Genomic DNA, 25,740 nt, shown 5'->3' with positions numbered 1-25,740 from the left:
ACACTGTCAACAGGGTTCCTTTATTGATAGTTTTCTTTAGGAAAAAAAAAAGAAACCACAATCCTTCATCCTCCTATTGTTTTCTCTCAAGAATTCCCTGCAATGAAACCTCCAGTATCTTATCCAGAAGGGAATTCTAAATGAGGGACATCCCCTCACATCAAATTCTTGCTTTGTGATTTATAGGAATTGATTTCACAATGTTGCAGCCATACCATTGCACACTAAACGAGAATGGATGAAGCCAAATCATTGAACCTGTCTTGGTCAGATGGTCAAGGAGCTTACAATAGCACACAAAACAAAGTAGTAAGGACAGATATGGGACAAGGACAGTATTCTCTTGAAATGAGCTCCTAAGTTTGTTTTATTATGGTCTTTGACCTCAAAACTTCTGAAAGAAACAAGGGTTAAATTGTGTTTTTACTAGTTGAAGCAGCAATACCTCATGTTTTTATTGTCTTTACTCCCAAAATTAAAAAATGGTTTTATGTTATTTATTTCACTAATTCTCACATTAAGATGGGGTAGGAGCTTAAAATTAGAAACTACTCATTAAATTAACACTCTGGAAAATTAAATGTCAAAATTTACTGAAGTTTCACGTTTAGACAAAGGAGAGAAAATGTGCTTCACAGCACATTTTTTGAGACAGAGTCTTGCTCTGTCGCTCAGGCTGGAGTGCAGTGGCCTGATCTCGGCTCACTGCAAGCTCCACCTCCCAGGTTCATGCCATTCCCCTGCCTCAGCCTCCTGAGTAGCAGGGACTACAGGCGCCCGCCACCACGCCCAGCTAACTTTTTTGTATTTTTAGTAGAGACGGGGTTTCACCATGTTAGCCAGGATGGTCTCAATCTCCTGACCTTGTGATCCACCCGCCTTGGCCTCCCAAAGTGCTGCGATTAGAGGTGTGAGCCACCGAGCCCGGCCAATCACTGGTTTTTGACAGTGACAAAAGTACAAATGGTCTCCAGAAGCACAGGGTTTATGGTCAAGCAAGGGGTTTCCATTGATCTAAAATTGTAGTTAGCTACTTTATTACTAACATCAGTGGGACACAGGCAATTTGACCATTAACTTATTAAGCTGTGGTTTGATGGCAGCAATGGATGACCCTGCTGTCTCATTGCAGGATAGTGTTGCTAAGTATTAGTGCTTTAAACAAACAAAAAAAAAACAAACCCCCACAACTTCCTGTGCCTAGGAAGCCATCTGAGGGCTTCATATGTGTTGCAGAGAAACAGAGGACGTGTGCATGAGATAAACCCAGACTTGTTGCCAGGATTGATTGCTGGAGTCAAGGACTTTCACCAGATAGCTTTTGGTTCTGTAAACAAGAATTCCCAGGATGGTAAGATTTTTTTCCCCCTTATTTTTATTTTTTCCTTTTTAGTTGACCTGCCCTTTCATTTTTTACTGTTTATGATGAAAAATTTCAAATATATATATAAAAGTATAAAGAACAATAATGAACACCCAGCTATAATAATTACTAACATTTTGTCAATCTCATTTCATTTACATACCAGTATGCATTTCTAACACATGGTCTTTTTTTTTTACATAATCATGATGCTTTTATTACAACTGTGAAAATTAGTAATAATTCCTTAACTCATACCCAAACCATATTTAAATTGCTCCAATATTTCCAAATATTTCTTTTAATCCTGGATTGAGTCAGGATTCAAACAAGATTTATATATTACACTTTGGTTGTCACTTAAATTTATTTTTATTGGCTGAGTGCAGTGGCTCACGCCTGTAATCCCAGCACTTTGGGAGGCCAAGGCGGGTGGATCACCTGAGGTTAGGAGTTTGAGACCAGCCCTGCCATCATGGTGAAACCCCATCTCTACTAAAAATGCAAAACTAGCCGAGTGTGATGGTGCACGTCTATAATCCCAGCTACTTGGGAGGCTGAGACAGGAAAATCACTTGAACCTGGGAGGTGGAGGTTGCAGTGAGCCACGATTGTACCATTGAACTCCAGCCTGGGCAACAGAGGGAGACTCCGTTTCAAATATATATATATATATATATTTTAATCCATAATGGTCTTCCCCTGTTTATTCCATTTGTTGACGAAACCCCACCATTTGTCCTACAGAATGTTCCAAGTTTTGGGTTTGGTGAATTACTTTCTTGTGGTGTCTTGTCTCCTACCCCATATTTAATGTTGATGCTTGGTGATATGTTATAATTTTTCTTAATTATGTGCCATTAGAGTTTAAAAACAAAAATACTCTGGTGACACTGAGAGAATTTAATGTACAGAAGGCAATGCTAGAAATAGACCAGTTAGGAAGAGGATAAATCAGTCTATGATCTGCATCTGAGCTACAGTAACAATTTGAGAGCTACCAACATATAAATGGTAACTGAAATAGGGGAGGGGGGTGAGATCACACCCATGGAAAATGGGGTCCAAGATGGAACCTTGGAGAAGCCTGATATCAAAGATGTGGGCAGAGGAATACAACGCTGTAAAGGAGACCAAGAAGTAATCACAGATTTATGAAAGGAAATGCAAGGGTGGAGTCACAGGAGCTGAAGTTCAAAGAGGAGGGATTGCTCAGTGTATGATGCATTTATAAAATGTAAACATTTATCAAATAAGTATTCTTTTGAGACAGGGTCTCACTCTGTCGCCTGGGGTGGAGTGCAATGGCGCGATCTCAGCTCACTGCATCTCTGCCTTCGGGGTTCAACTGTTCTCCTGCCTCAGCCACCCGAGTAGCTGGGACTACAGGTGTGCACCACCATGCCCGGCTAATTTTTGTATTTTTAGTAGAGATGGGGTTTTGCCATGTTGCCCAGGCTGGTCTTGAACTCCTGAACTCAAGCTATCCACCCACCTTGGTCTCCCAAAGTGCTGGGATTTACAGGCAAAGTAGGTAATCTTATATTCAGTAGGATTCATTAAAAATGACCTATACATTTATCCTAAGGAAATATCACAAGTACACCGTGGGAAACAAGGAGTTTGGACTTATTTGGGAGAGCAACAAAGGTTGGCAGTGATGAAACTGAATTAAAACTCTGAAGTGTTTCGGTGAAACTGAGCTCTAAAATCTAAGAAGTCCTATTTTTCTGTGAAATCTTTTCAGATAGATTTTAAAAGTCAACCTATTTGTATTTGTTTTTGAAAGCGTCTACCACGTGCTTACCGCTGCACCCTGACAAGCAGGATACCACATTAGCGTTAACATGACCCTTGGTTACATCTTTTCTACTCACCAGTCACCATGCTCAGCAATCCTCCAGTCACTTCGTCTGGTACTTGACCACAGGACGCTCTGAGGAGTTGCGACATAGACGCCATCTCTGTGCCTTCGTTCCTTTCTCTTTAAAGCAATGGTTAGGCTAGATCAAGGGTTCTCATCAGAATCACCAGGGTTTGTTGAACACTTGGATCCACTCCTAGTTTCTGATGCAAGAGGGACCAGAGAACTTGCATTTCTAACAACTCCAGGAGATGACATGCTGCTGCTCTGGGGACCATGTTCTGAGAACCCTTTTACTTTTTCCACCTCTAAAGTCTATACTCCCTCAGAGAAACTGCATTACTTACACTCAGTAATAGATTTGACACTATTATTATTTGCCTCTAATCCACTATGCTTTTTTTATTTCCATTGTGGTAAAATATACATAAAATCTATCATTTTAACCACTTAAGTGTACAGTTCAGTGGCATTAGGTACATTCACATTGTTGGGCAACCATCACCACCACCCGCCTCCAGAACTTTGTCATCTTCCCAAACTGAAACTCTGTATGCATTAAACAATAACTTCCCATTCTCCCCTCCCTCATCCCTGGCAGCCACTATTTTACTTTGTATTTCTATGAATTTGACTACTCATATAAGTGGAATCATACAGTAACTGTCCTTTTGTGACTAGCTCGATTCATTTAGCATGTCTTCAAGGCTCATCCTCATTAGGGCATGTGACCAAATTCCATTCTTGTATGGCTGAATAATAATCAGCTGTGTGTATACACCATATTTTGTTTATCCATTCATTTGTTGGCGGACACTCGGGTTGCTCCCACCTTTTGGCTATTGTGAATAATGCTGCTACAAACGTGTGTACACGTCTGTTTGTCTCTACTTTCAATTCTTTTGGACATATGCCCAGAAATGGAATTGCTGGATCATATGGTAATTGTTTCACTTTCTGAGGAGCCACCATACTGTTTTCCACAGGAGATAAACCATTTTACATTCCCACCAGCAGTGCCAAGGGTTCCAATTTCTCTACTTCCTCACCAACGTTTTATTTTCTGCTTTTTCTAATAGCCATTCTAATGGGTGCGACGTGGCATTTCACGGTAGTTTTACCTTTCCTTAATTATTAGTGATGTTGAGCATCTTTTCGTGTTTATTGGCCATTTGTATACCTTTTTGGAGAACTGTTCAACTCCTTTGATCATTTTTAAATCAGGTTTCCTTTGTTGTTGTTAGGTTCACTATACTTTAAGCTTGTCCTACCCATGGTTCGCAGGCCACATGCAGCCCAACACAAATTCGTAAACTTTCTTAAAACATTGAGGTTTTTTTGCGTTTTGTTTTAGCTCATCAGTTATCATTAGTGTTGGTGTATTTTATGTGTGGCCCAAGACAATTCTTCCAGTATGGCTCAGGGAAGCCAAAAGATTGGCTACTCCTGCTTTAAACTTCAAATTGTAAGCTCCTTAAAGGCAGGAATCATGTTTTTATTTTCCTTAAAAAACCTAACCGAAACAAAAACAACCCTGCAAAGCTTAACAGAATGTGTGAAGTATGTAGATACTATTTATTGAATGCAAAAAACGACTTAATATTTTCAACCTTGTAAGGGTTGAAGAAAGAAACAAAAAGTGGCTCCATAGTCAAAGACAGGTTTATTTTGGAGAATATTCTGGCTGATTTCGATCAGGAGCATTCTCTTACAGACTATGGGTACTTAAGGGTTTAGTGAGGGAAAGCCTCACAGGCTCGGAGTATTTCTGGGTGGAGGAGAATTTTATTGCAGGGTTGGAATGTCTGTTCGGAGGAGGAGAGGTTATCTCGGGGCTGGGATGTTTCTGGTCAGAGGGGGCTTTATCTCAGGGTTGGAATGTTTCTGGTCTCAGGTGTCATTTGTGGTTTATGGTCATGCTGACATTAGCCATTAGGCTGATGATTTTGGGCTGGATTGAGGCGGTTTTTAATCAAAGGGAACTTAAAATGGCGGTGCTTGTCCAAGATGGCGATGCTCCTGCTCTGTCAAACCTTAAATTCTTACACTTTACATGTGGGTGAGGGTTGTCTGTGTTAGGCTGCTGTAAGCTGCCAGAAGGCAGGACCACAGCTACAGTGGCTGTTCGAACAGCACCTCATATTGCACTACAGCAACCAGATATTTAATACAAGTTTTTAAATATGCTTGTGGTGACCTTGGCAGCATGTGATATTTCCTGTTTGGCTACCACTGTAAATTTGATACAAACTCTGAAAATAATGAATACTTAATTTTGGTGCATCTTTGAACAATTTTCTTGAGTCCAGGAGCCCACACTGGGCAATCCAGGTGATCTGATACCATGGACATTTTTCCTGTCAATCAGGAGATGAGGATTCAGGCTCACTGAGACTGCTGCTGCTAACTTTATTTATGGTTGTAGAGGTCACTCAACCTCTTGGTGGCTCTGGCAAATTAGGAAAATACTATCTTAGGTTCAGGAAGACTTAGTGAAACGCCTATTTTTGAAATATGGGCTTAAGGAAGACAGCTTAATTTGATAATGATATTTTTATAAAAATGAATTTTAGAAGTAAAAACTTACTACCTAGAATCACAGGAAATGTAGTTTTTCTGGTTTTGTTTTAAAGAATGAGATGCTATCGTTCAAAAATTGAGTAAGTATTTATTGTTCCAGAAGGTACATTGCTTTTTATACATATTTCATAAATGATACAGGATTTTACACATGTTCAATAGTTTGCTATTTGTTTAAAGAACTTTTCTCCATGTCCTCCCTCCCTTGCCTCCCACACACCCCGAAAATATTTGCTCATTGCACTGTGCTGTTTCTTCTTTAAAACCCTATGCACAAACAGGATAAATGGTTTAAAAATAATTCACACAACTTAACAAAAATAAATGAGGGAAGGAGCTGACGACTGGGGGTGGTGGAGGGAGAAGGAAGTGGGTGGAGGGTCAGGAAGTGGAGACATGCATCCTTTCATTCCATCATGCCAATGAAAGGGGTGGTGGCAGGAGTAGCAGCAGCAGCAATCCTGGCTGGCCTTCAACCTTTGCAAGGCACCTGGAGTCTGGATTTGTCATTTAAAGTTTTTCTTTTCATACACAATGATCCCAAAGGAGGAAGAAAAAGAGAAAGAAACTCCTTGCCACAATGAGGAAGGATGAATCACGTGAAAGAAAAGGCCAATCAGTGGTGTGGCAGCCCCCATCATCCTTTCCATCCTGCCCCTACAGCAGTTAAAAACAGGATATTAGACACAGATTCCTTTGACTCTTCAAGCGCAGATGTCATCTGGAAATATGGTAGAAAATGTTTTGACAAAGTATAAGATTAATTCTCTTTCTCTCAATTTAAGATAAGAAAAAATAGGGTGAAGAGAGTGGGCTGAAGGAAGCCCTAGAAATGTATTCCTATATAAAGATAAATGGCACCCTTTGAGATTCACACACTTGATTTACAACAACTGAAGTTGTGGAGGTGTGAGGGCTCACAAACAGTGTGGAATTGTGTGTCCTTCGAGATGAACAAAGCCTCCAGACAAGGCAGTGCCATCTGGCTGGCCTGGAATGCTGTCACACAAGCAGATTAGCAATAAAATTATTCTGGTTGAAATGGCTACAGAGCCATGATTTTTAGCCAATTTGTAAACCTTACCTCTTCCTGATTTGGTAGTACAGCTGAATGCCCCCCTTCCCTCTGATTTGTGTTGTGGAGGGAGAGGGGATTATCAATAGATAAGTATATAAAGGAGGGCAATTTTTCCTCCTGTGAAAGACTAACTAATAAAAAAACAAAACAAAACAAAACCAACAACCTCATGCAGTGTTGCCAATGATTTTTAGACACTGATCCAGAGCACTGGGATATATAGACATTTAAGAAGGTATTAAGAGATAATCTAAAGTGTCAATTATTAAAACAGTTGTAAGTTGGCTCCAATTATCAAATGGAAAAAATGAGTGTAGCTAAGAGGTACAGGTAGGTGGTCAGTAAAGGGATGCAGGAAGGAGAGATTCCTGGTAACTCTGCAGAGACTGGGTCCAATTTAAAACAAATGCTAATGATATTTTAGCATATCATGAGAATTTGCTTTTCTGGTATATTTATTTACTCCTATATCAAAAATAGGGACAGTTAAATTAAAAACAAATAGAGCAGAGTGGGGTGCTGGTGTGTTACTATTTTGCTGACTCTGCAAAGATGCAAGAAACAAACACCTCCAGCATCATTTTCTCTTTATGAATCTCTCAACTATATAACTGCATCATTTTCATCCAGAAACTGAGATACTTGGTTAAGACAATATTCACTAAGCCCTTTGAGCTTATAGTCCACAATGCCTGATCCTCAGGTTTTAACATTCCCTTCTTCCCTCAGATCCTTTCTTTTTTTGTTTTATAATTAAAGGTAAAAACGCTCTACCCCCCATCACTCCCAGCTTCCACCTGCAATGCTTTAATTAAAAAGGCAAACAGGTGTTCCTTCTGCCGGGATTCAGAGGCTCTTTGCAGATCAATCTTTTTCACCAATTTGTCGGAGAGGCAGATGTACTTGTAATGGGTCTCTCAGTCTCTTAAGGTCCATTTCTGCCTAAAATAGAAACAAAAGGTGAGAAAAACTGGCTAGTGAAGCTTTCAATGAAATTACTCTCTACCGAGAAAAGGAAACTGTTCTCCATTACTATGAGTCAGAGATCATCTCAATAACTCTCAAAATAAGAGTGCCTTGAAAAAGCATTTTAACTCACGACACAGGACAACAAAGGGTGAATACAAAATGGAAGCCTTCCTTGGCAGTTTCAGCCCTCAACAAAGCCTCCAGAAAAAGCAGTGCTATCAACAGGGTAGGACTCAGAGGCTAAGAATGTAAAGAGCATCTGAGACATGCATCTTGATGGTGTTTCTCCAGTGAGAAGCCCTTTCACAAGGGCTAAGAGCCAGGACTTCATGCTACTCAAGATTTTAGTTATTTATCCAGTATCTGTTTAAGTTTTTACTTAGCCAATTGATTTTAAAACAGCGTGTGGAGTCAACTATAGTACTTTCAAAACTCACACATGCTTGGACTTCACCCCAGAGGAGTTGGACTAACGAGCAAGCCTAGGGTGAGACTGAAGCATCTGTACTTTTAACAGATCCAGGGATGATTCTGATGTATTCCCTCCAGTTTAGAACCACCGTACACAGCAAAGGAAGACAGAACTCCACTTAGGCCAAAGCAGGAAGATGGATTAAGCCTATTCAAAGCACAACCCCATCATCAAGAAGAGACAGGAAAGGCAGAGAAGGGCAACTAAACATAAAGAGGATGGAAAAGCTTCTAGAGATTGCTGAAAAATCTCTAAAGTCACAAAGACTACAGAGAAAAAGAATAAGGGTTTATTTACCAAAATCAAAGATAACAGAGTGAGGAAGACACATCCAGAAATGTGAAAGAGGTAGCTTTTATAAAAAATAAAGTATATCAATCTTTTCCAAGTATCTTCTAGTTTAATAGCCTCTAACCTGTCCCTGGCAAAGATTTCTTGCAGTCTTTCCCTCTTACCTGGGTTTTACTTTTCCCCACTGCTACCACACATTTATGTGAAAAATCTTAGATCAATTATTATAGAAATAATCAAAAAGCAGAGGGAAAAGTAGAAACGGACAACTACAAAGAAATAAAATGAAAAAAAAAAAAAAAGTAAAAGTAGGCCTAAAAATGTCAATGTGCTGGTGTTAACAGGATGGAGCAGACACACCATCTTCTCACTTGCTTTTTATAAAACTTTCTAGAGAAATGTCCATGCCTAAAATAGTTACTGTAATCAACTGACGAATAATTTATACAGGAAGAAGGTTGGAACATTCTTTCAGTTTACTCATTTGAAGAACTGTGGCTGTGGATAATAATAATAACCATGCAAGATGGGGCTGGGATTTAATTTAATTTTTGTAATACCTGAGCAATTGCATCCTTGAGTTGATTGTATTTCTCTAGGTCAAAACGTGATTTTTTGGCTCCTTTATGGAAAAATAATAAGTATTGTCTGTCTCTGGCTTCTGGATAAACATACTCCTAAAAAAATGAAGAAATGGAATTATCAGTCCTTAGCATACTATCTTCACAAAATATTCACTAACTGCTGCTTAGATTCAATACGTATGTATGCATGTGTGCTGACATGTGCTGTGTTAAGTATTTAATTACTACCTGAACATTTCTACTGTGAAACATACAGAGCAGTACACACAAAATGTACATCACAATGAATCAACACACAATGAACATGTTACTCATCACCAGATTTTATAAAAATAGATCACTGCCAACAATCCAGAAACTCCCTCTTGCCCCTTTCCAAATACTCACACCTCTTTCCCCCAAAGTAATCAGTCTCTTGACTTTTATGGTAATTGTTTTCTGGCTTTCTTTATAACTTACCTCCTTAAGCATGTATTCCTAAGTTCCACAACTTAGTGTTACCTGTTTTATGAATTTTATGAAGATGGAGTCACACAGTATATATTTATATGGCTACTTGCACTCAACATTGTGTTTGTGAAATTCACCTTTTGTGTGTGGCTGCAGTCTATTCATTTCCATTATATTATATTGTATGACTTCATCGTAGTTTATTTAACCATTCTACTATTGATAAGCTTTTGGGTTGTTTCGGTTCTCACTAACAATGCTGCCAAAAGCATTTCTGGATTTATCTCTTCCGCTGGACATATACCTAGGAGTGGAAAATCTTAGATCACAGGGTATGCATGTGTTCAAATGTAAGAAGTGACGTTAAACAGTTTCCAAAATGGTTGTACCAATTATATTCCTATCAGCAGGATTATGAGAGGTACCATCATTCCACATCCTTGCCAATACTTGATATTGCCAGTTTAAAAGATGTTGGCCATTCTGCTGTGTATGCAATACTATCTCATTTAAAAAAAGCTTTAATGAGATATAACTCACATACCATACAATTTACCCAATTAAAGTATAATGCTGAATGGTTTATATATAGTCACAGAGTTGTACAATCATTGCTACAATTTTAGAACATTTTCTTTTTTTTTTTTTTTTTCCTGCCACAGTATTTTTAATTACGTACAAAGGTCTGACATGGCACCCAGGGGCCCATTTCACCCACTGCTCTGTTTGGCCGCCAGTCTTTTGTCTCTCTCTTCAGCAATGGTGAGGCGGATACCCTTTCCTCGGGGAAGAGAAATCCATGGTTTGTTGCCCTTGCCAGTAACAAAAATGTTGGAAAGTCGAGTGGCAAAGCTGTTGCCATTGGCATCTTTCACGTGAACCACGTCAAAAGATCCAGGACGCCTCTCTCTGTTGGTGATCACACCAATTCTTTCCAGGTTAGCACCTCCAGTCACCATACACAGGTTACCAGTGTCGAACTTGATGAAATCAGTAATCTTGCCAGTCTCCAAATCAATCTGAATGGTATCATTCACCTTGATGAGGGGATCGGGGTAGCGGATGGTGCGGGCATCAGGAGTCACCAGATGAGGGACTCCTTTTGTGCCCACAAAGATCTTTCTCACTTTGCATAACTTGTACTTGGCCTCCTCAGGTGTAATACGATGTACAGCAAAGCGACCCTTGGTGTCACAGATCAGACGGAAATTCTCTCCCGTCTTGTCAATGCTGATGACATCCATGAATCCAGCAGGGTAGGTTATATCAGTTCGGACCTTGCCATCTATCTTAATGAACCGCTGCATGTAAATCTTCTTTACTTCATCTCCTGTCAGGGCATACTTAAGTCTGTTCCTTAGGAAAATGATGAGGGGGAGACACTCTCTCAACTTGTAGGGACCGGTGGATGGACGAGGAGCAAACACACCAGTCAATTTATCCAGCATCCAATGCTTTGGAGCTGCTACCCGCTTCAGATGCTTCTTGGGACCACGAGCCATGGCTGCGTTAGGCAAGGAAAGAGCTAGAACATTTTCATCACCCCAAAAAAGAACTCCATACCCTGTGATAGTCAATTCTCCTCTTCCCCCAAACTCCCAGTTCTAGGCAGCTACTAATCTATCTTCTGCCTCTATAATTTGTCTATTCTAGATATTTCATATAAGTGGAATCATACAATACGTGGCCTTTTGTGTCTGGCTTCTTTCACTTAGCATAACATTTTCAAGGTTCATCCATTTGTGGCATGTATCAGTATTTCATTTATTTTTATTGCCAAATAACATTCCATTAATAGTTATGCCACATTTTATTTATCCATTCCTCAGTTGATAGCATATGGATTGTTTCCATATTGGGGCTATTATGTACAATCCTGCTGTGAACACTTGTGTACAAGTTTTTGTGTGGATGTATGTTTTCATTTCTCTTGGAGATACACAGCATTTTCCTGATCCCTAAGAGGCTGAGGTCTTTTCATTTAATCTATTATTGGCCATTTGCATATCCTTTATTAGAAATGCCTGTCCAGATCTCTTGCCATTTTTTCTAGTGGATTCTGTCACCTTCTTACTGATTTGTAGAATTTGTTTTTATATTCTGGATATAGATCCTTTGTAGGTTATACATACTGCAAGTATCTCCTTCTAGCCTGTTTACCTTCTTCATGGTGTTCTTTAATAAACAGATAACAATTTAATGTAGTCTAATTTGTCATTCTTTCTCTTTTGTGATATGGGATTTTGCTATGTTGGCTGGCCTCAAACTCCTGGGTTCAAGCAATCCTCCCATCTCAGCCTCCCAAGTAGCTGGGATTGCAGGTACACACCACAGTGCCTGGCTTACTTTATCATTCTTATCCTGTATGGTTAGTGCTTTTCATTCTGTTTAAGAAATCATTCTCTATAGTCATTAAGTTATTCTCTTATAGGAGTTTTATTACATTACCTATCACATTTAGATCTACAATTCACCTGGAATTTATTCTTGCTTACAGTATAAAATGGGGTTATTTCATTTTTTAATATAGGCATTCAATTATCCTAGCACCATTTATTGAAGAAGACTCTCCTTTATAGGGCCATCTTTTTTGTTTATTTATTTTTGAGTCTCACTCTGCCACCAAGGCTGGAGTACAGTGGTGCAATCATAGCTCACTGCAACCTTAAACTCCTGGGCTCAAGCAATCCTCTCACCTTGGCCTCCTGAGTAGCTGGTACCTACAGGTGCACACCACCACACTCAACTAATTAAAAAAATTCTTTTAGCAATAGGGTCTCACTATGTTGTCCATGCTGGTCGTGAACCCCTGGCCTCAAGTGATTGATTCTCCCACCTTGGCCTCCCAAAGTGCTGGGATTACAAGCATGACCTATCACTTTTTAAAATCGAAAGTTCATTTGCACTGGGTCTGTTTCTATACTCTTCTATTCTATAGGTCTACCTTTGTGCCACTGTCATTGAAGTGTTGTAACTAAAGCTGTAGTCTTCGTATCTAATAGAGCAAATCCTCTTACTCAGTTTTTCTTCAAGAGTTTATTGGCTTTTCTTAGTCTTTTATATTTCCATATCAGTTTTAGAAGCAGTCTATTCAAATCTCTTCCCCAATCCCCAAATCTGTTGGGTTTTTGACTGACTGGGATTGCACTGAATCTAATGGATCAGTTGGGTAGAACTGACATGTTTGGATAGAGTCTTATACATTTTTTATACAATATATTTCTAGGGTTTTCCCCCCTTCTTTGCCTTCTACATGTGGTCTATGTATTTTTAAAAGTAATTTTAAGGTGCAGCTTTAAATTATTTTCATTTTCTAACCATTTGTTGCTAGCATATAGATACGCAATTGATTTACATACACTGACCTTGTATCCAATAACCTTATGAAACTCACTCACGGATCCTAACCAATTATCTGTACATTTCTTCTGTATTTTTTCATGTACAAAATCTCTAAGTGTCAGTTTTCTTTCTTTCCAATCCTTATATCTTCCATATTCTGTTCTTGCCTTCTGCACTGGCTAGGGCCTCCTCTTCAAAGGTAAATAGGAGTGGTACTTCTACCTTATTCACAGACAATGAAGGAATATTAGAACATTTTAAGTCTATTTACCTGCTCCAGACATATATGTCATTGTTGTTGCACATTTAATTAATTAATTAATTAATTAATTTTTGAGATGGAGTCTCACTCTGTCACCCAGGCTGGAGTGCAGTGGTGCGATCCCGGCTCACTGCAACCTCCACCTCCTGGGTTCAAGCAATTCTCATGCCTCAGTCTCCCCAGTAGTTAGAGTTACAGGTGTGTGCCACCATGCCCAGCTGATTTTTTTGTATTTTTAGTAAAGACGGGGTTTTGCCATGTTCGCCAGGCTGGTCTCAAACTCCTGACCTCAAATGATCTGCCTGCCTCAGCCTCCCAAAGTGCTGGGATTACAGGCATGAGACCAGCCTGTTGTTGCATATTTTAATTCTCTCTATATCTTAAATTCCTTAAGAGTTTATTATAATTGTTTTATATATTTAATATTTGTTTAGACTCATCACTCACAGGTTTACCATTTTTGTTGCTCTTTATTCCTTTCTGCTTTTCTGACTGTTCATGTGTGATAATCTTTCTTCTGCCCAAAGAACACCTGTTAGTATCTCCTTCAGTGCAGATCTGATGGTGACAAATTCTCTGTTTGTCTGAAAATGTCTTTATTTTGGAAAGATATTTTTTGCTGAGTATAGAATTCTAAGATGACAGTTATTTTCTTTCTAAAAATTGAAGATACTATCCCATTGGCTTTCACTGCTGCTATTGAGAAGTCAGCATTCAGTCTAACAGGGACTCCTTTGAAGGCAAACTTTTTCTCTCTTTGGCTGCTTTTAAGATTTTTCCATTTGGCTTTGGCTTTTGAAGTTTTACTACCGATATGTCTCAATGGAAATTTCCTTTTTTATTTTTATTTTATTTTTTTGATACATAGTCTCACTCTATCACCCAGGCTGGAGTGCAGTGGTGTGATCTCAGTTCACTGCAACCTCTGTCTCTCAGGTTCAAGTGATCCTCATGCCTCAGCCTCCTGAGTAGTTGGGATTACAGATGTGCGCCAACATGCCCAGCTAGTTTTTGTATTTTTAATAGAGAAGGGGTTTCACCATGTTGGCCAGGCTGGTCTCAAACCCCTGGCTTCAAGTGATCTGCCCACCTCGGGCTCCCAAAGTGCTGGGATTACAGGCGTGAGCCACTGCGCCCGGTTTTTATATTGGTTGATACTGGTTGGAATTCTTAAATCTGTAAATGGATGTCTTTCATCATTTTGGAAAATTCTCAGCCATTAACTCCTTATTTAAATATTGTTTCTTCCCATCCTCTCTCTCTTCTCCGAGACTCCAATAAAATTAAATATATATTAGGCCTTTCCACTGTGTCCTGTGTCTCTTACCCTTTCCTATATTTTACATCTTTCTGTATCTGCACACTTCATTTTGAATAGTTTCTTGTGCCTCACTCAAGGTCACGTCTAATCTACTATTAAACTCATCCATTATATTTCATTTCTAAAATTTTTCAATGGGTTCTTTAAAAAAAAATCAAGTTATCTGCCAATATTCTCAACCTTGTTGTTTATCTCCCTGAATATAGTAAGTATATTTATTTTAAAGGCTATGTCTGATAATACCAATATCTGGAGTCCTTGTGTCTGTAATGTCTATTGTTTCTGTAGGTATTTGTGTATCTGCTTATTTTTATTGTATGTCTAATTTAATGTTTGCAAAACTGGCCAGACACGGTGGCTCACACCTGTATGTAATCCAGCACTTTGGGAGGCCGAGGCAGGCAGATCACTTGAGCCCAGGAGTTTGAGACCAGTCAGAGTGACATGGAGAAACTACAGCTCTCCAAAAAATGCCAAAAAAAACCCTAGCTGGGCATGGTGGCACGTGCTTGTAGTCCCAGTTACTCAGGAAGCTAAGGGGGAGGGCTGCTTGAGCCTGGGAGTTTGAGGCTGCAGTGAGTCATGATTGTGCCACTGCACTCCAACCCGGGCAACAGAGTGGGACCCTGTCTTAAAATAAAAATAAAAATAAAAATAAAAAAATAAAAAAGCAAAATTATTTGTAGAAATAATTTAAGGTTTAGAATAATGTTATCTCCTCCCAGGGATGATTTATGTTTGCTTCTGCATTAAGCCTGTAAGCATCAGCACTCGGGGATTACCAGTATTCCAAGACTACCTCAATCTAATTTACAGGATTGAGATGAATAAAAGATGAGCTACAATACTTGAGAGAGCCTATAATAGGTTCATCCTTATTCTACAATGGTAGCCTTTACAGGTTCCAAATCAAAGCAAGACGGTTTCTGTTTCACCTACTCTAGTGATCATTAGACACCAATCTCTAAGGCTGTGGTTCCTCTAGGCTAACAAGTGTGGCTCAGCTTCTTGGCCTCTCCACTATACCCTCCTCAATTAGCATACATTCCCAGAGGAAAAAGCACACCTAAATACCAGTCTCATTTTCCTGGGACTCCTCTTATTTAGACCCTCACCTAGCAATTTTTGCTATTTTGTTAGTTCTCTAGTATCTTCAAGCAGATGTGTATTGTTTTGTCTAACAATTCTAACTTTTCTTAGTGGGAGGACTGGTTGATTGCCTAGTATGCTACAACTAGAAACAGAGTAAATATTTAATTATTGATGATGACAGATAATAGATATTAGAAGACTGATAGCTAAAGGGTTTGTGGAAACCTTTTTAAAATGAATAAAATCGAGGTCTGAATTGACTGAAGGGATAATTAGTGGATTAAGAACTTGAGGGAAAGCCCTCTACATTCATCTAACATGCTGTTACTAGGCTATTCACCTATGGTCCCTTAGGATGTAAATATACACACTAAGTTTATTCAAATCTATTCTGTGCTTCCTCTTTTGGGCAACAAGCATTTACTGAGCAACTATGTACTAGACTCTATTCTAAAATTTCTGTGATTTGGGCTGGGTGCAGTGGCTCATGCCTGTAATCCTAGCATTTTTAGAGACTGAGGTGGAGGATCACTTGAGTTCAGGAGTTCGAGACCAGCCTGGGCAACGCAGGGAAACCCTGTCTACAAAAAATTTTTAAAAATTAGCTGGGGATGGTGGCACATGCCTACGGTCTCAGGTACTCATGAGGCTGAGGTGGGAGAATTGCTTGGGTAGATGCTTCAGTGAGCTGTGATTATGCCACTGCATTCAAGCCTAAGAGACAGAGTAAAACCCTGTCTCAAAAAAAAAAAAAAAAAAAATTGTGATTTGATAGTAAGTGAGAAAAGATGCAGATAGTTTCAGTAGGAAAGAAAGTCAGAGAGGGAGAGGTTGAAAACACAGGGAACACAAAAAATAAATTGGAATAAGATACTAGGAGGAAGGAACGGGACTAAACATGTGGAGGGGCTAGCCCTAAATAGGAAAATGCCACCTCTTCTTGGAATTTGATGGAAATAGTGTAAAATTCGGTAGAGATATAGTTGCATTTACAGTCTTAAGAATCAGAAAGCTTCTATCTGTTAATTTCAATTTTCTAGGAGAAGTAGGAGGCAAGGTTAAGGGTGGGATGGGGATCTTGATGTGAAGTCTTAGAATAACTACTATGGGGATATGAGGGAAGAAAACGTGATTAGAAACACAAGCAGTGGCCCATTCTACACTATGACATGATTTTTCTCTAGCAATATTTAATAGCCTAGACAGAGACAGGATAAAGGACTAGATTAATCCAATATTAGGAGTTTATAGAGTACATATTGTAGAAAGACAAAAGGGCAGGGATGGTAGGATACTAACAAGAGAATGACAACACAGTTTAAATTGGACAGAAAAGGAAGTGATACAGGAGGAAGGTGATAGTAAAAAGTTAAGAGAAAGATGCCAGTAGCTTAAAGGTCTGGATGAGGTCAAAGGAATGAGTGAGTGAATAAAAGGTCTAGAAAGAAAATAAATTATCAGAAATTAACATACTAATTTATATTATAAGTGGGACAGTTCTAGGAAAGAAGGCCCTGAACAGCCATTGAAGTGGTTTGCTGGAGTACAATATAAATGACGGTTATTGGAATTGAGGAGGTAAAGGGTATTAAAGGCTAGGTCACTATTTATCAACACTTTTTTCATTATTGCCCCCCTAAGTAGCCTTTTAAGGCATTTTTTCCTGATTACTCCTACTTCCCAAAGGAGGTTTAATATACTGTTTATCTGTTTATGCATTATAATATGTAAAATGTTTTTACTCCCCAAGAGTCAATGCTCACTCCCATGAGGCAACATCATCCCCTTCATTGAAAAGGCATGGGCCAAATGGTGGGACGGCTGGTCCATGTGCACAATGACACAGCTCCCACAGGCAAGTCTTACTGCCCAGCTCCTTTTCTACATAGTAGAAATCAGTACTCAGATTCTACTGAAATATTAATCAGCAACACTCAATATTCCATTTGATTTTATGATTTCAAGGAGCTTGCCATCTTAGAAAGATTCTTTGGAACTTAACATATTATTGGCATATATTTAGATTGCTAACAAGTACAGCAACTCACAGTAACAGCAGTTTAGAAGAGTTTAAATGCCACTGAACAGGCATTTGCTTCAGGGTATTAAGATGGATATGTTAGTAAAAATATTTAATGTGAAAACTACATTTTATTTGGTCACTGTTTTCCTATTCATAAGTGAATAGTGACTAAATTGTTTACTACTGCTATTTTGCAACTTGTCACTTGGGGGCAGCAAGACAATTTTGGGAATCAGAGAATGGAGCATTTAACTAGTAGGACAGGTAAGGCATTAAAGATTCTACAGCAGCATGAGAAGGGAGAAAGTGGTAACACTGTATTCAAGTCTAATACAGAAAACATTTACAAAACAGCTTTTTGTAAGCAGCAATTATTTCCCCAATATATTTCTATTTCTATTCTAATTATAATTTTCAAAAGTTACTCCTCATAAATGAACTCAAGGGAAGGCAGTATAATTCAGTAGAAGTGAGCAGCCTACAGAGTCACACAAATCTGGGTTCAATTCCTTGTCCTACAGTGAACTAGATATAATGTTTGGGCAGATTACTTATCCTCTTGGAGACTCAGTTTCCTCATCTATGGAATGGGGATATATAAATAATTACAGGGTTGAGGTTAAATATATGAATATAGGTACTTATGTTACTAGATGTAAAATGCTTGACACATAATTAGGCTTAGCAAAAGGTACTTAATAGTAATGACCAAGCAAAAGGTATGAGTATCTCACAGTGGAAAGAATGCTTCACCTCTTCAGTAATCAAGGAAGTGCAAACTCCACAAGGAAATACCACCATTTTGTACCCAATTAATCAGCAAGAGATATATCAAGGGTGATCTTTAGATTTAAGGTATAATTGGAAAAAATCAGTGTTTGGCTGAAAACATGGCTGTTATTTATCTATTTACTTATGACACAGGGTCTTGCACTGTCACTGGAGTACAGGGGCATGATCACAGCTCACTGTAACCTCAAACTCCTGGCCTCAAGTGATCCTCCTGCCTCAGCCTCCCAAGTAGCTAGGACTATAGGCATATGCCACCACACCTGGCTAATTAAAAAAATTGTTTTTTGGTAGAGACAGGGTCTTGCTATGTTGCTCATGCTGGTCTCAAACTCCTAGCTTCAAGTGATCCTCCTGCCTTGGCCTCCCAAAGCACTGTGTCATTTATTTGACATGTTCAGTTCATTTAGTATTTTAAATGTAAGGCACATGTTACACAGTGCCTAAGAGAATGTAGACATAAATCACTGTGTAACATGTGCCTTTTATCTCAAAGACTTAGACTTAATTCTTTAAAGACTTAAGTTTTAGAAATAAGATCTTAGAAATAAAAACTGAATAAAACCAAATGCTTAGCCTCAAAAGATATTACAGTCTAGGCTGGGCGCAATGGCTCACGCCTATAATCCCAGCACTTTGGGAGGCCGAGGCGGGCAGGTCACGAGGTCAGGAGATCGAGACCATCCTGCTGAACACGGTGAAACCCCGTCTCTACTAAAAATGCAAAAAAATTAGCTGGGCGTGGTGGCAGGCGCCTGTAGTCCCAGCTTCTCGGGAGGCTGAGGCAGGAGAATGGTGTGAACCGAGGAGGCAGCGAAGCTTGCGGTGAGCAGAGATCATGCCACTGTGCTCCAGCCTGGGTGACAGACTCCGTCTCCAAAAAAAAAAAAAGATACTACAGTCTAATACAGAGAAAAAGAGAGCATATAATAATTACAATAAAAGGGAGCACATGGGATGAGTAAAATGAGAGGCACAATATGTTACAGGAATTTAGAAGAGGGAGAGATCAAAGTTAGCTACAAGGAATTGGTCAAAGGTTCATGAAAGATAAACATTTAAGTAAACCTTGAAAGATGACAGGTAGAGATCAACAGGGAGAACTTTCCCAGTTGAAAGAATGATGTGAAGTAAGGAACAAAAGGGTGGAAAACTCAGGTCACTGTGGGGAATAGAGAATAGAATTTGGCTTGTTTAGAACATACACAGAGGAGTTGAGAGACATCTGAAAAGGACAGATAGCAACCTGTTATGAATACCCAGGCTAAGGAGTTTGGACTTAAATCAGTAGATAAAAAGAAGCCATTAAAAGTGTGTGTAAATGAGAGAGAAGAGAGAGAGAGCACAAGAGAGCAAGCGCTAAAGATACACCCCCCCACACACACATACCACACAGAGAGAGAGAGAGAGAGAGAGAGAGAGAGAGAGAGAAATGTCACAGATGCAAGCCATGCCCAGAGCTGTGATCAGGTAAGAATGATGTGACTGTTCAGTTCTGTTCACGGTGACTAGTATGAGCCAGACATGCCACCAGGTGCTAAAAAGTCTGAGCAAGCAATTGTAGGACATAAAACAGTTTACTTTCTTCTCTATTAGACACATTTGGAAGGCCAAGAAAGATTAAATAACATTCTTGTGCTGTCATTTTCCCAAACACAAATAGGTTGTGACCACTGATCTAACAACAGAAAGAAAATGCATATGTTCAACAGCAGCCATATTAAATGAGACGCAACTGTCATCCATGTCTTTTATCTACCTCTCTATCTACAGCATTTGCTTGGAATATTGCCTAATACACAAGTGGCACACGTGTGTGTATACGTGTAAAGGATGAGTAAAGAAAACTGGCCTTAGAAAATAAGAAAAAAGAGAAAACTTTTGACAATTAAAACTTTATTACTATCTCATAAAAAGTTACTTGAAGAGGAATTCTTACCTGGCGTGTCATTACAAAATATGCATACATTGCCATGGCACTTCCATAAGTGATGAAGTATGTTACTGGCTCCATGATGTCCCAGGAATATTCCCACCAGGTAAGCCGGGCCAAAATGCCAAACTGTGTGGCCATGTAGGCAAGGCCACCCCATAGCACCAAAGTGGTCCTCTTCTCAGCTTTTCTGCTAATCTCAATTCGTACCTATTAGGCACACATAATCATAAGGCATTTTGATATAAAACCAATTTAAAAAGGTTTAAACTGTTCTATGTTCACTAAAGAAACAGGGCTCATAATCAAGACACAAGTCTCAGTTCTAGTAAATATAGCTTGTCTTCCTAAATAGTATCTGCAGTTTTCACTGAATAAAATATCTTAGGCCAGGTGCAGTGGCTCACATCTGTAATCCCAGCATTTTGGTAGGTCAAGGTGGGCAGCCTGCTTGAGCCCAGGAATTCAAGATGAGCCTGGGCAATCTTGTAGAGACGGCGAAATCCCATCTCTACAAAAAATACAAAAATTAGCAGGGCATGGTGGCACATCCCTGTAGTCCCAGCTATCGGGAGGCTGAGGTGGGTGAATCGCTTGAGCCCAGGAACTGGAGGATGCAGTGAGTCAAGATCATACCACTGCACTCCAGCCTGGGCAACAGAATGAAACCACCTTGAAAAATATATATATACATATAAGTATAACTACTATTCAGGGCATTTGTATTTTATGTTTCACCCTAGAAGTGGGTGAAAATACGGGCATGAATAATTCAGTTTCAACAGGTTTTCATCCAATCACAAGATTATCTTCTCTGAAAGAGGGAAATGCACACATACCTATATTCTTTCACTGTTGCATGCACGATTTAATCTATTCTCAGTTTTAACTCCAGTGATATACTAGGGGCAGAACACGGACTCTGGATTTAAAGCAGCTCAATTCAGAGCCTTGATCTGCAAATCACCATTAACTTCATTAAAGAGTTGTTCCGAAGACTAAATAAGAAAATATAGGTAAAATACTAGCACAATTCATGAAACATAGTAAATATTCTATAAACGATGAAAATTATTTTTCAGGAATCAGAAAATGCAAACTACTAAGAGTATTTGTTCCCCTCCTTACTCCTCACAATCTGATTTCTTAAAATTGAAATATCATAGAAAAAATAAAGGTAACATATATTCATTGTAAACATTCAGAAACGTGTAAAGAAAAATCAGTCATAACCCGACTACTGTACTAGCATTTTGGAATGTATTCCTTCTGATTTCCTTCTCTGTGTATGTATATATATAAATGCATATAGGTATATATATAACACATTTAAAAACTGGATCATAGTATGCACACTATTTTATAATTTGGTTTCTATGGCAAATTAAATCTATATAGTCCCTTTAATAGTTGCATAACAGTCTATATACAGTTGTCCCTAGGTATCTGTGGTGAATTGGTTCCAGGATACCCCCCAAACCAAGATATCAAAATACATAAATGTTAAAGTCCCTTATATAAAATGGGATGGTATCTGCATATAACCTATACATATATTCCCATATGCTTTAAATCATCTCTAGTTACTTATAATACAATGTAAATGCTATGTAGTTATTGTATTGATTTTTAAAATTTGCATTATTTTGTTGTTGTTTTGTTTGTTTTTGAGACAGAGTATTGCTCTGTTGTACAGGCTGGAGTGCAGTAGTGCAATTTTGGCTCCCTGCAACCTCCGCCTCCTGGGTTCAAGTGATTCTCGTGCCTCAGCCTCCTGAGTAGCTGGGACTATAGGCACATGATGCCACAATGCTGGGCTAATTTTTATATTTTTAGTAGAGACGGGGTTTTGCCATGTTGGGCAGGCTGGTCTCAAACTCCTGACCTCAAGTGATTGGCCTGCCTTGGCCTCCCAAAGCGTTGGGATTACAGGTGTGAGCCACCACGCCCAGCCTTGTTATGTTTTATTGTTCCCCCACCCCCCACCAAATATCTTCTATCCGAGGTTGGTTAAATCTGCGAATGTAGAACCTACAGATAACAGAGGGCCAACTGTAATATTCCTTCTTAACTTGGCTAAAATCATTATCCACTATACTCAAGAGCCTTTCCTGATCAGCAATTATTCTGATCTTAATTTTAAAGGTGGTAAATCTGGTTAAGGGCAGTACATTCAGAACTGAAAGCTCTTAAGTCCATTATCAAGGCTCCAAATGATTCCTTTTTAAGCCCTTTCTTAGCTGTGACTTAAGCTTTTTTATGGTTCAGTCCCATAAACTAAAGAACTAATTTGGTTGACATGACTCAACTGCATAAAACTTACAAGAAAAAACAGAAACATACATGCTCTGGAAAAAATACAGGTAAGGTGAAAAACCTGAGATTTGAAGTTTTACCTTTTCCAGGGGAGCCAGCTGCTCTTTGAGATCCTCTAGTCTTTCAATAAGCTCCCTTTCCTTGTTTAACTGGTGCTGCTCAATGCACAGTGTGGTGTATAGCTGCTGGACCAATGTCTTTACATCATTCAGCGTTGCTGCATTTTCATGACTTAAGAGGTCTGAAACAAAGGAGTTACATTTTTTAAAAAATGTATGCCTTAAATGATTACTATTCCTAGGACTATCAGATGAGGCAGATTGATCCATTATAGGTATCTCACCTTCAGTGTTAAACTGAAGGAAAGTAATAGTTCTCTTTTCTTTTCTTTTTCTTTTTTTTTTTTGAGACAATGTCTTACTCTATCACCCAGGCTGGAGTGCAGTGGCGTGATCTTGGCTCACTGCAGCCCCTATCTCCAGGGCTCAAGTAATCCTCTGAGGTTAGCTTCCGGAATAGCTGGGACTACAGGTGTGCACCAGCCACAAGCCTGGCTAATTTTTGTATTTTTTGTACAGACAAGTTTTCACCATGTTGCCCAGGCTGGTCTCGAACTCCTGGGCTCAAGCGATTTGCCTGCCTTGGCCTCCCAAAGTGCTGGTATAACAGGCATAAGCCATCACACCCAGCCAATAGTTTTTGTTAAAACAAAAAAGTTGTCCACAAATGTAAAAAGTTAATTCATGGCCGGGCCGGTGGCTCACGCCTGTAATCCCAGCACTTTGGGAGGCCGAGGCGGGCAAATGATCACGAGGTCAGGGAATCAAGACCATCTTGGTCAACATGGTGAAACCCCGTCTCTACTGAAAAAAAAAAAAAAAATACAAAAAATCAGCTGGGCATGGTGGTGAGCGCCTGTAGACTCAGCTACTTAGGAGGCTGAGGCAGGGGAATGCGTGAACCCGAGGGGCAGAGCGTGCAGTAAGCCGAGATTGCGCCACTGCACTCCAGCCTGGGAGACAGAGCAAGACTCCGCCTCAAAAAAAAAAAAAAAGTAAAAGTAAATTCATATTTGGGTAACTAAAAAAATTTGAAACAAATACCTACCATTATATTCTTGGAAGTCTAAATGCTACAAATGAGGGTATGATTAACATTAAGAAAAATAATACAAATTATGATCTTCATTAGATAAAGACAAAATTAAAGCAAATGTTAAAAACTAGTAGAGAGGTTTAGAATCAATCTATTATGCTTATTAAAATGGTGACTATAATTTATCTGTAGTCCTGCCATTTTAATTGATTTTTTTCCCCTTAGTAAGTCCTAAGGGAAAAATATATAGTATTTCAAATTTGCAAATACAAAGGCATAAATAAAAATGCCAGCATCCTAATAATCTTTTTTTTTTTTTTTTTTGAGATGGAGTCTTGCTCTGTCACCCAGGCTGGAGTGTAGTTGCACAATCTCGCTCACTGCAAGCTCCACCTCCCAGGTTCACGCCATTCTCCTGCCTCAGCCTCCTGAGTAGTAGCTGGGACTACAGGCATCTGCCACCATGCCGGGCTAATTTTTTGTATTTTTTGGTAGAGACGGGGTTTCACCATGTTAGCCAGGATGGTCTCTATCTCCTGACCTCATGATCCACCTACCTCAACCCCCCAAAATGATGGGATTACAGGCGTGAGCCACCGTGCCTGGCCCATTCTAATAATCTTAACCCTCATTCTTCTTCTCTCTAGTATACCAACTTTTATTCATTCCTGTTGAGGAAAGACAGAGAATAGCTGTAGGGGCCTCAGTATCATGGTCTAAAGGGTATGAGGTTATGAGAACGACTGAAAGGGTGAAAGATTAAATTCTTTCATTCAATATCCTCTACTCTGAGTAGCATGTATTTCTAGAAATCTAAAAATTATGTTTTCAGAATCAAATAAAAACTCTGCTGATTAAAGCTGTCCATTTTTTTTAAAAGCATATATTTTTTTAGATTCTTATTAGCTTTCAATGTTAGGTACTTCTAAACAAAACAAGCCACAGTCAGAATTAACCATGTATTTCGAACATTCTTTAAGGATGTGCTTTAGTACAGTTATTATAGAAGTTCAATCAATGAAAAAATTCAAAAGAAGGTAACAAATTGGATTAGAGAAGAGCTGATATAGTAAAATGGGATATAGCACCTAGCTGGGTATCTTGTATGCCTCAGTAAATGTGTGCTGAATTAATGGGAACATAAAAGGAAGAGCACTTTGAGTTCCAGAACTCATCTATGTTAACAGTGTCTTCCTTGTACCAAAGCTGCTGCTCACATTTGCATATAGCCTTAAACTGTCCAAAGTTACCAGAAGAAGAAACTGCACTCTAGGAGGCTGAAGTAACTTGTCCAGAACGGCACAGTAAGGGGTAGAGTCCAGGTCTCCTGATTTCTAGGCCTGTAGCTACATTACAGTGCTTCTACTATACCAATATTAAATTTCTTCTGCAAGTTCAGTCCCCTTTCATGAACTATTTTATTAGATAAAGCAGATTTGTTCCATCTTCTCCATGTATATATAAAACTCTAGTATTGGCTGGGCACGACCTGTAATCCCACCAGCACTTTGGGAGGCCAAGGTGGGCGAATCACGAGGTCAGGAGTTCGAGACCAGTATGGCCAACATGATGAAATTCTTTTTTTTTTTTTTTTTTTTTTTTGAGACGGAGTCTCGCTCTGCCGCCCAGGCTGGAGTGCAGTGGCCGGATCTCAGCTCACTGCAAGCTCTGCCTCCCGGGTTCACGCCATTCTCCTGCCTCAGCCTCCCGAGTAGCTGGGACTACAGGCGCCCGCCAACACGCCCGGCTAATTTTTTGTATTTTAGTAGAGACAGTGTTTCACCGTGTTAGCCAGGATGGTCTCGATCTCCTGACCTCGTGATCCGCCCGTCTCGGCCTCCCAAAGTGCTGGGATTACAGGCTTGAGCCACTGCACCCGGCCCTGATGAAATTCTATCTCTACTAAAAATACAAAA

General features: G+C 39.4%; 2 protein-coding genes across 3 annotated transcripts in view; both read right to left on the bottom strand.

Annotated features, from left to right (window-relative positions):
• Positions 1–5,875: 5,875 nt before the first annotated feature.
• MCU (mitochondrial calcium uniporter) overlaps positions 5,876–25,740 on the bottom strand; it is a 216,814-nt gene continuing 196,949 nt past the window's right edge. For both annotated transcript variants that reach the window (XR_002730132.1, XM_023204981.1), the window contains 4 exons: positions 22,810–22,970; positions 20,420–20,623; positions 9,178–9,294; positions 5,876–7,827 (listed from right to left, as the gene is read on the bottom strand). Coding sequence is in view for 1 of the 2 variants with exons in the window: in XM_023204981.1 (XP_023060749.1) it covers positions 7,750–7,827; positions 9,178–9,294; positions 20,420–20,623; positions 22,810–22,970 (560 nt within the window). In the remaining variant the exon portion in view is untranslated. The remainder of the gene's footprint in view (positions 7,828–9,177; positions 9,295–20,419; positions 20,624–22,809; positions 22,971–25,740) is intronic.
• On the bottom strand, positions 10,287–12,228 carry LOC111537869 (40S ribosomal protein S4, X isoform-like). The gene has a single exon (XM_023204982.3). The coding sequence runs from the start codon at positions 11,151–11,153 to the stop codon at positions 10,362–10,364; it is 792 nt and encodes a 263-aa protein (XP_023060750.1). The 5' UTR covers positions 11,154–12,228; the 3' UTR covers positions 10,287–10,361.

This window comes from Piliocolobus tephrosceles, chromosome 9 (assembly GCF_002776525.5).
Source record: "Piliocolobus tephrosceles isolate RC106 chromosome 9, ASM277652v3, whole genome shotgun sequence".
Lineage (NCBI taxonomy): Eukaryota > Metazoa > Chordata > Mammalia > Primates > Cercopithecidae > Piliocolobus > Piliocolobus tephrosceles.
The sequence above is the reverse complement of the archived record's forward strand: the minus strand, read 5'-3'. Positions and strand labels throughout refer to the sequence as shown.

What these genes read in the sequence shown, in the direction of transcription:
- LOC111537869 (XM_023204982.3), bottom strand. Translation starts at nt 11,153, where the DNA reads ATGGCTCGTGGTCCCAAGAAGCATCTGAAGCGGGTAGCAGCTCCAAAG.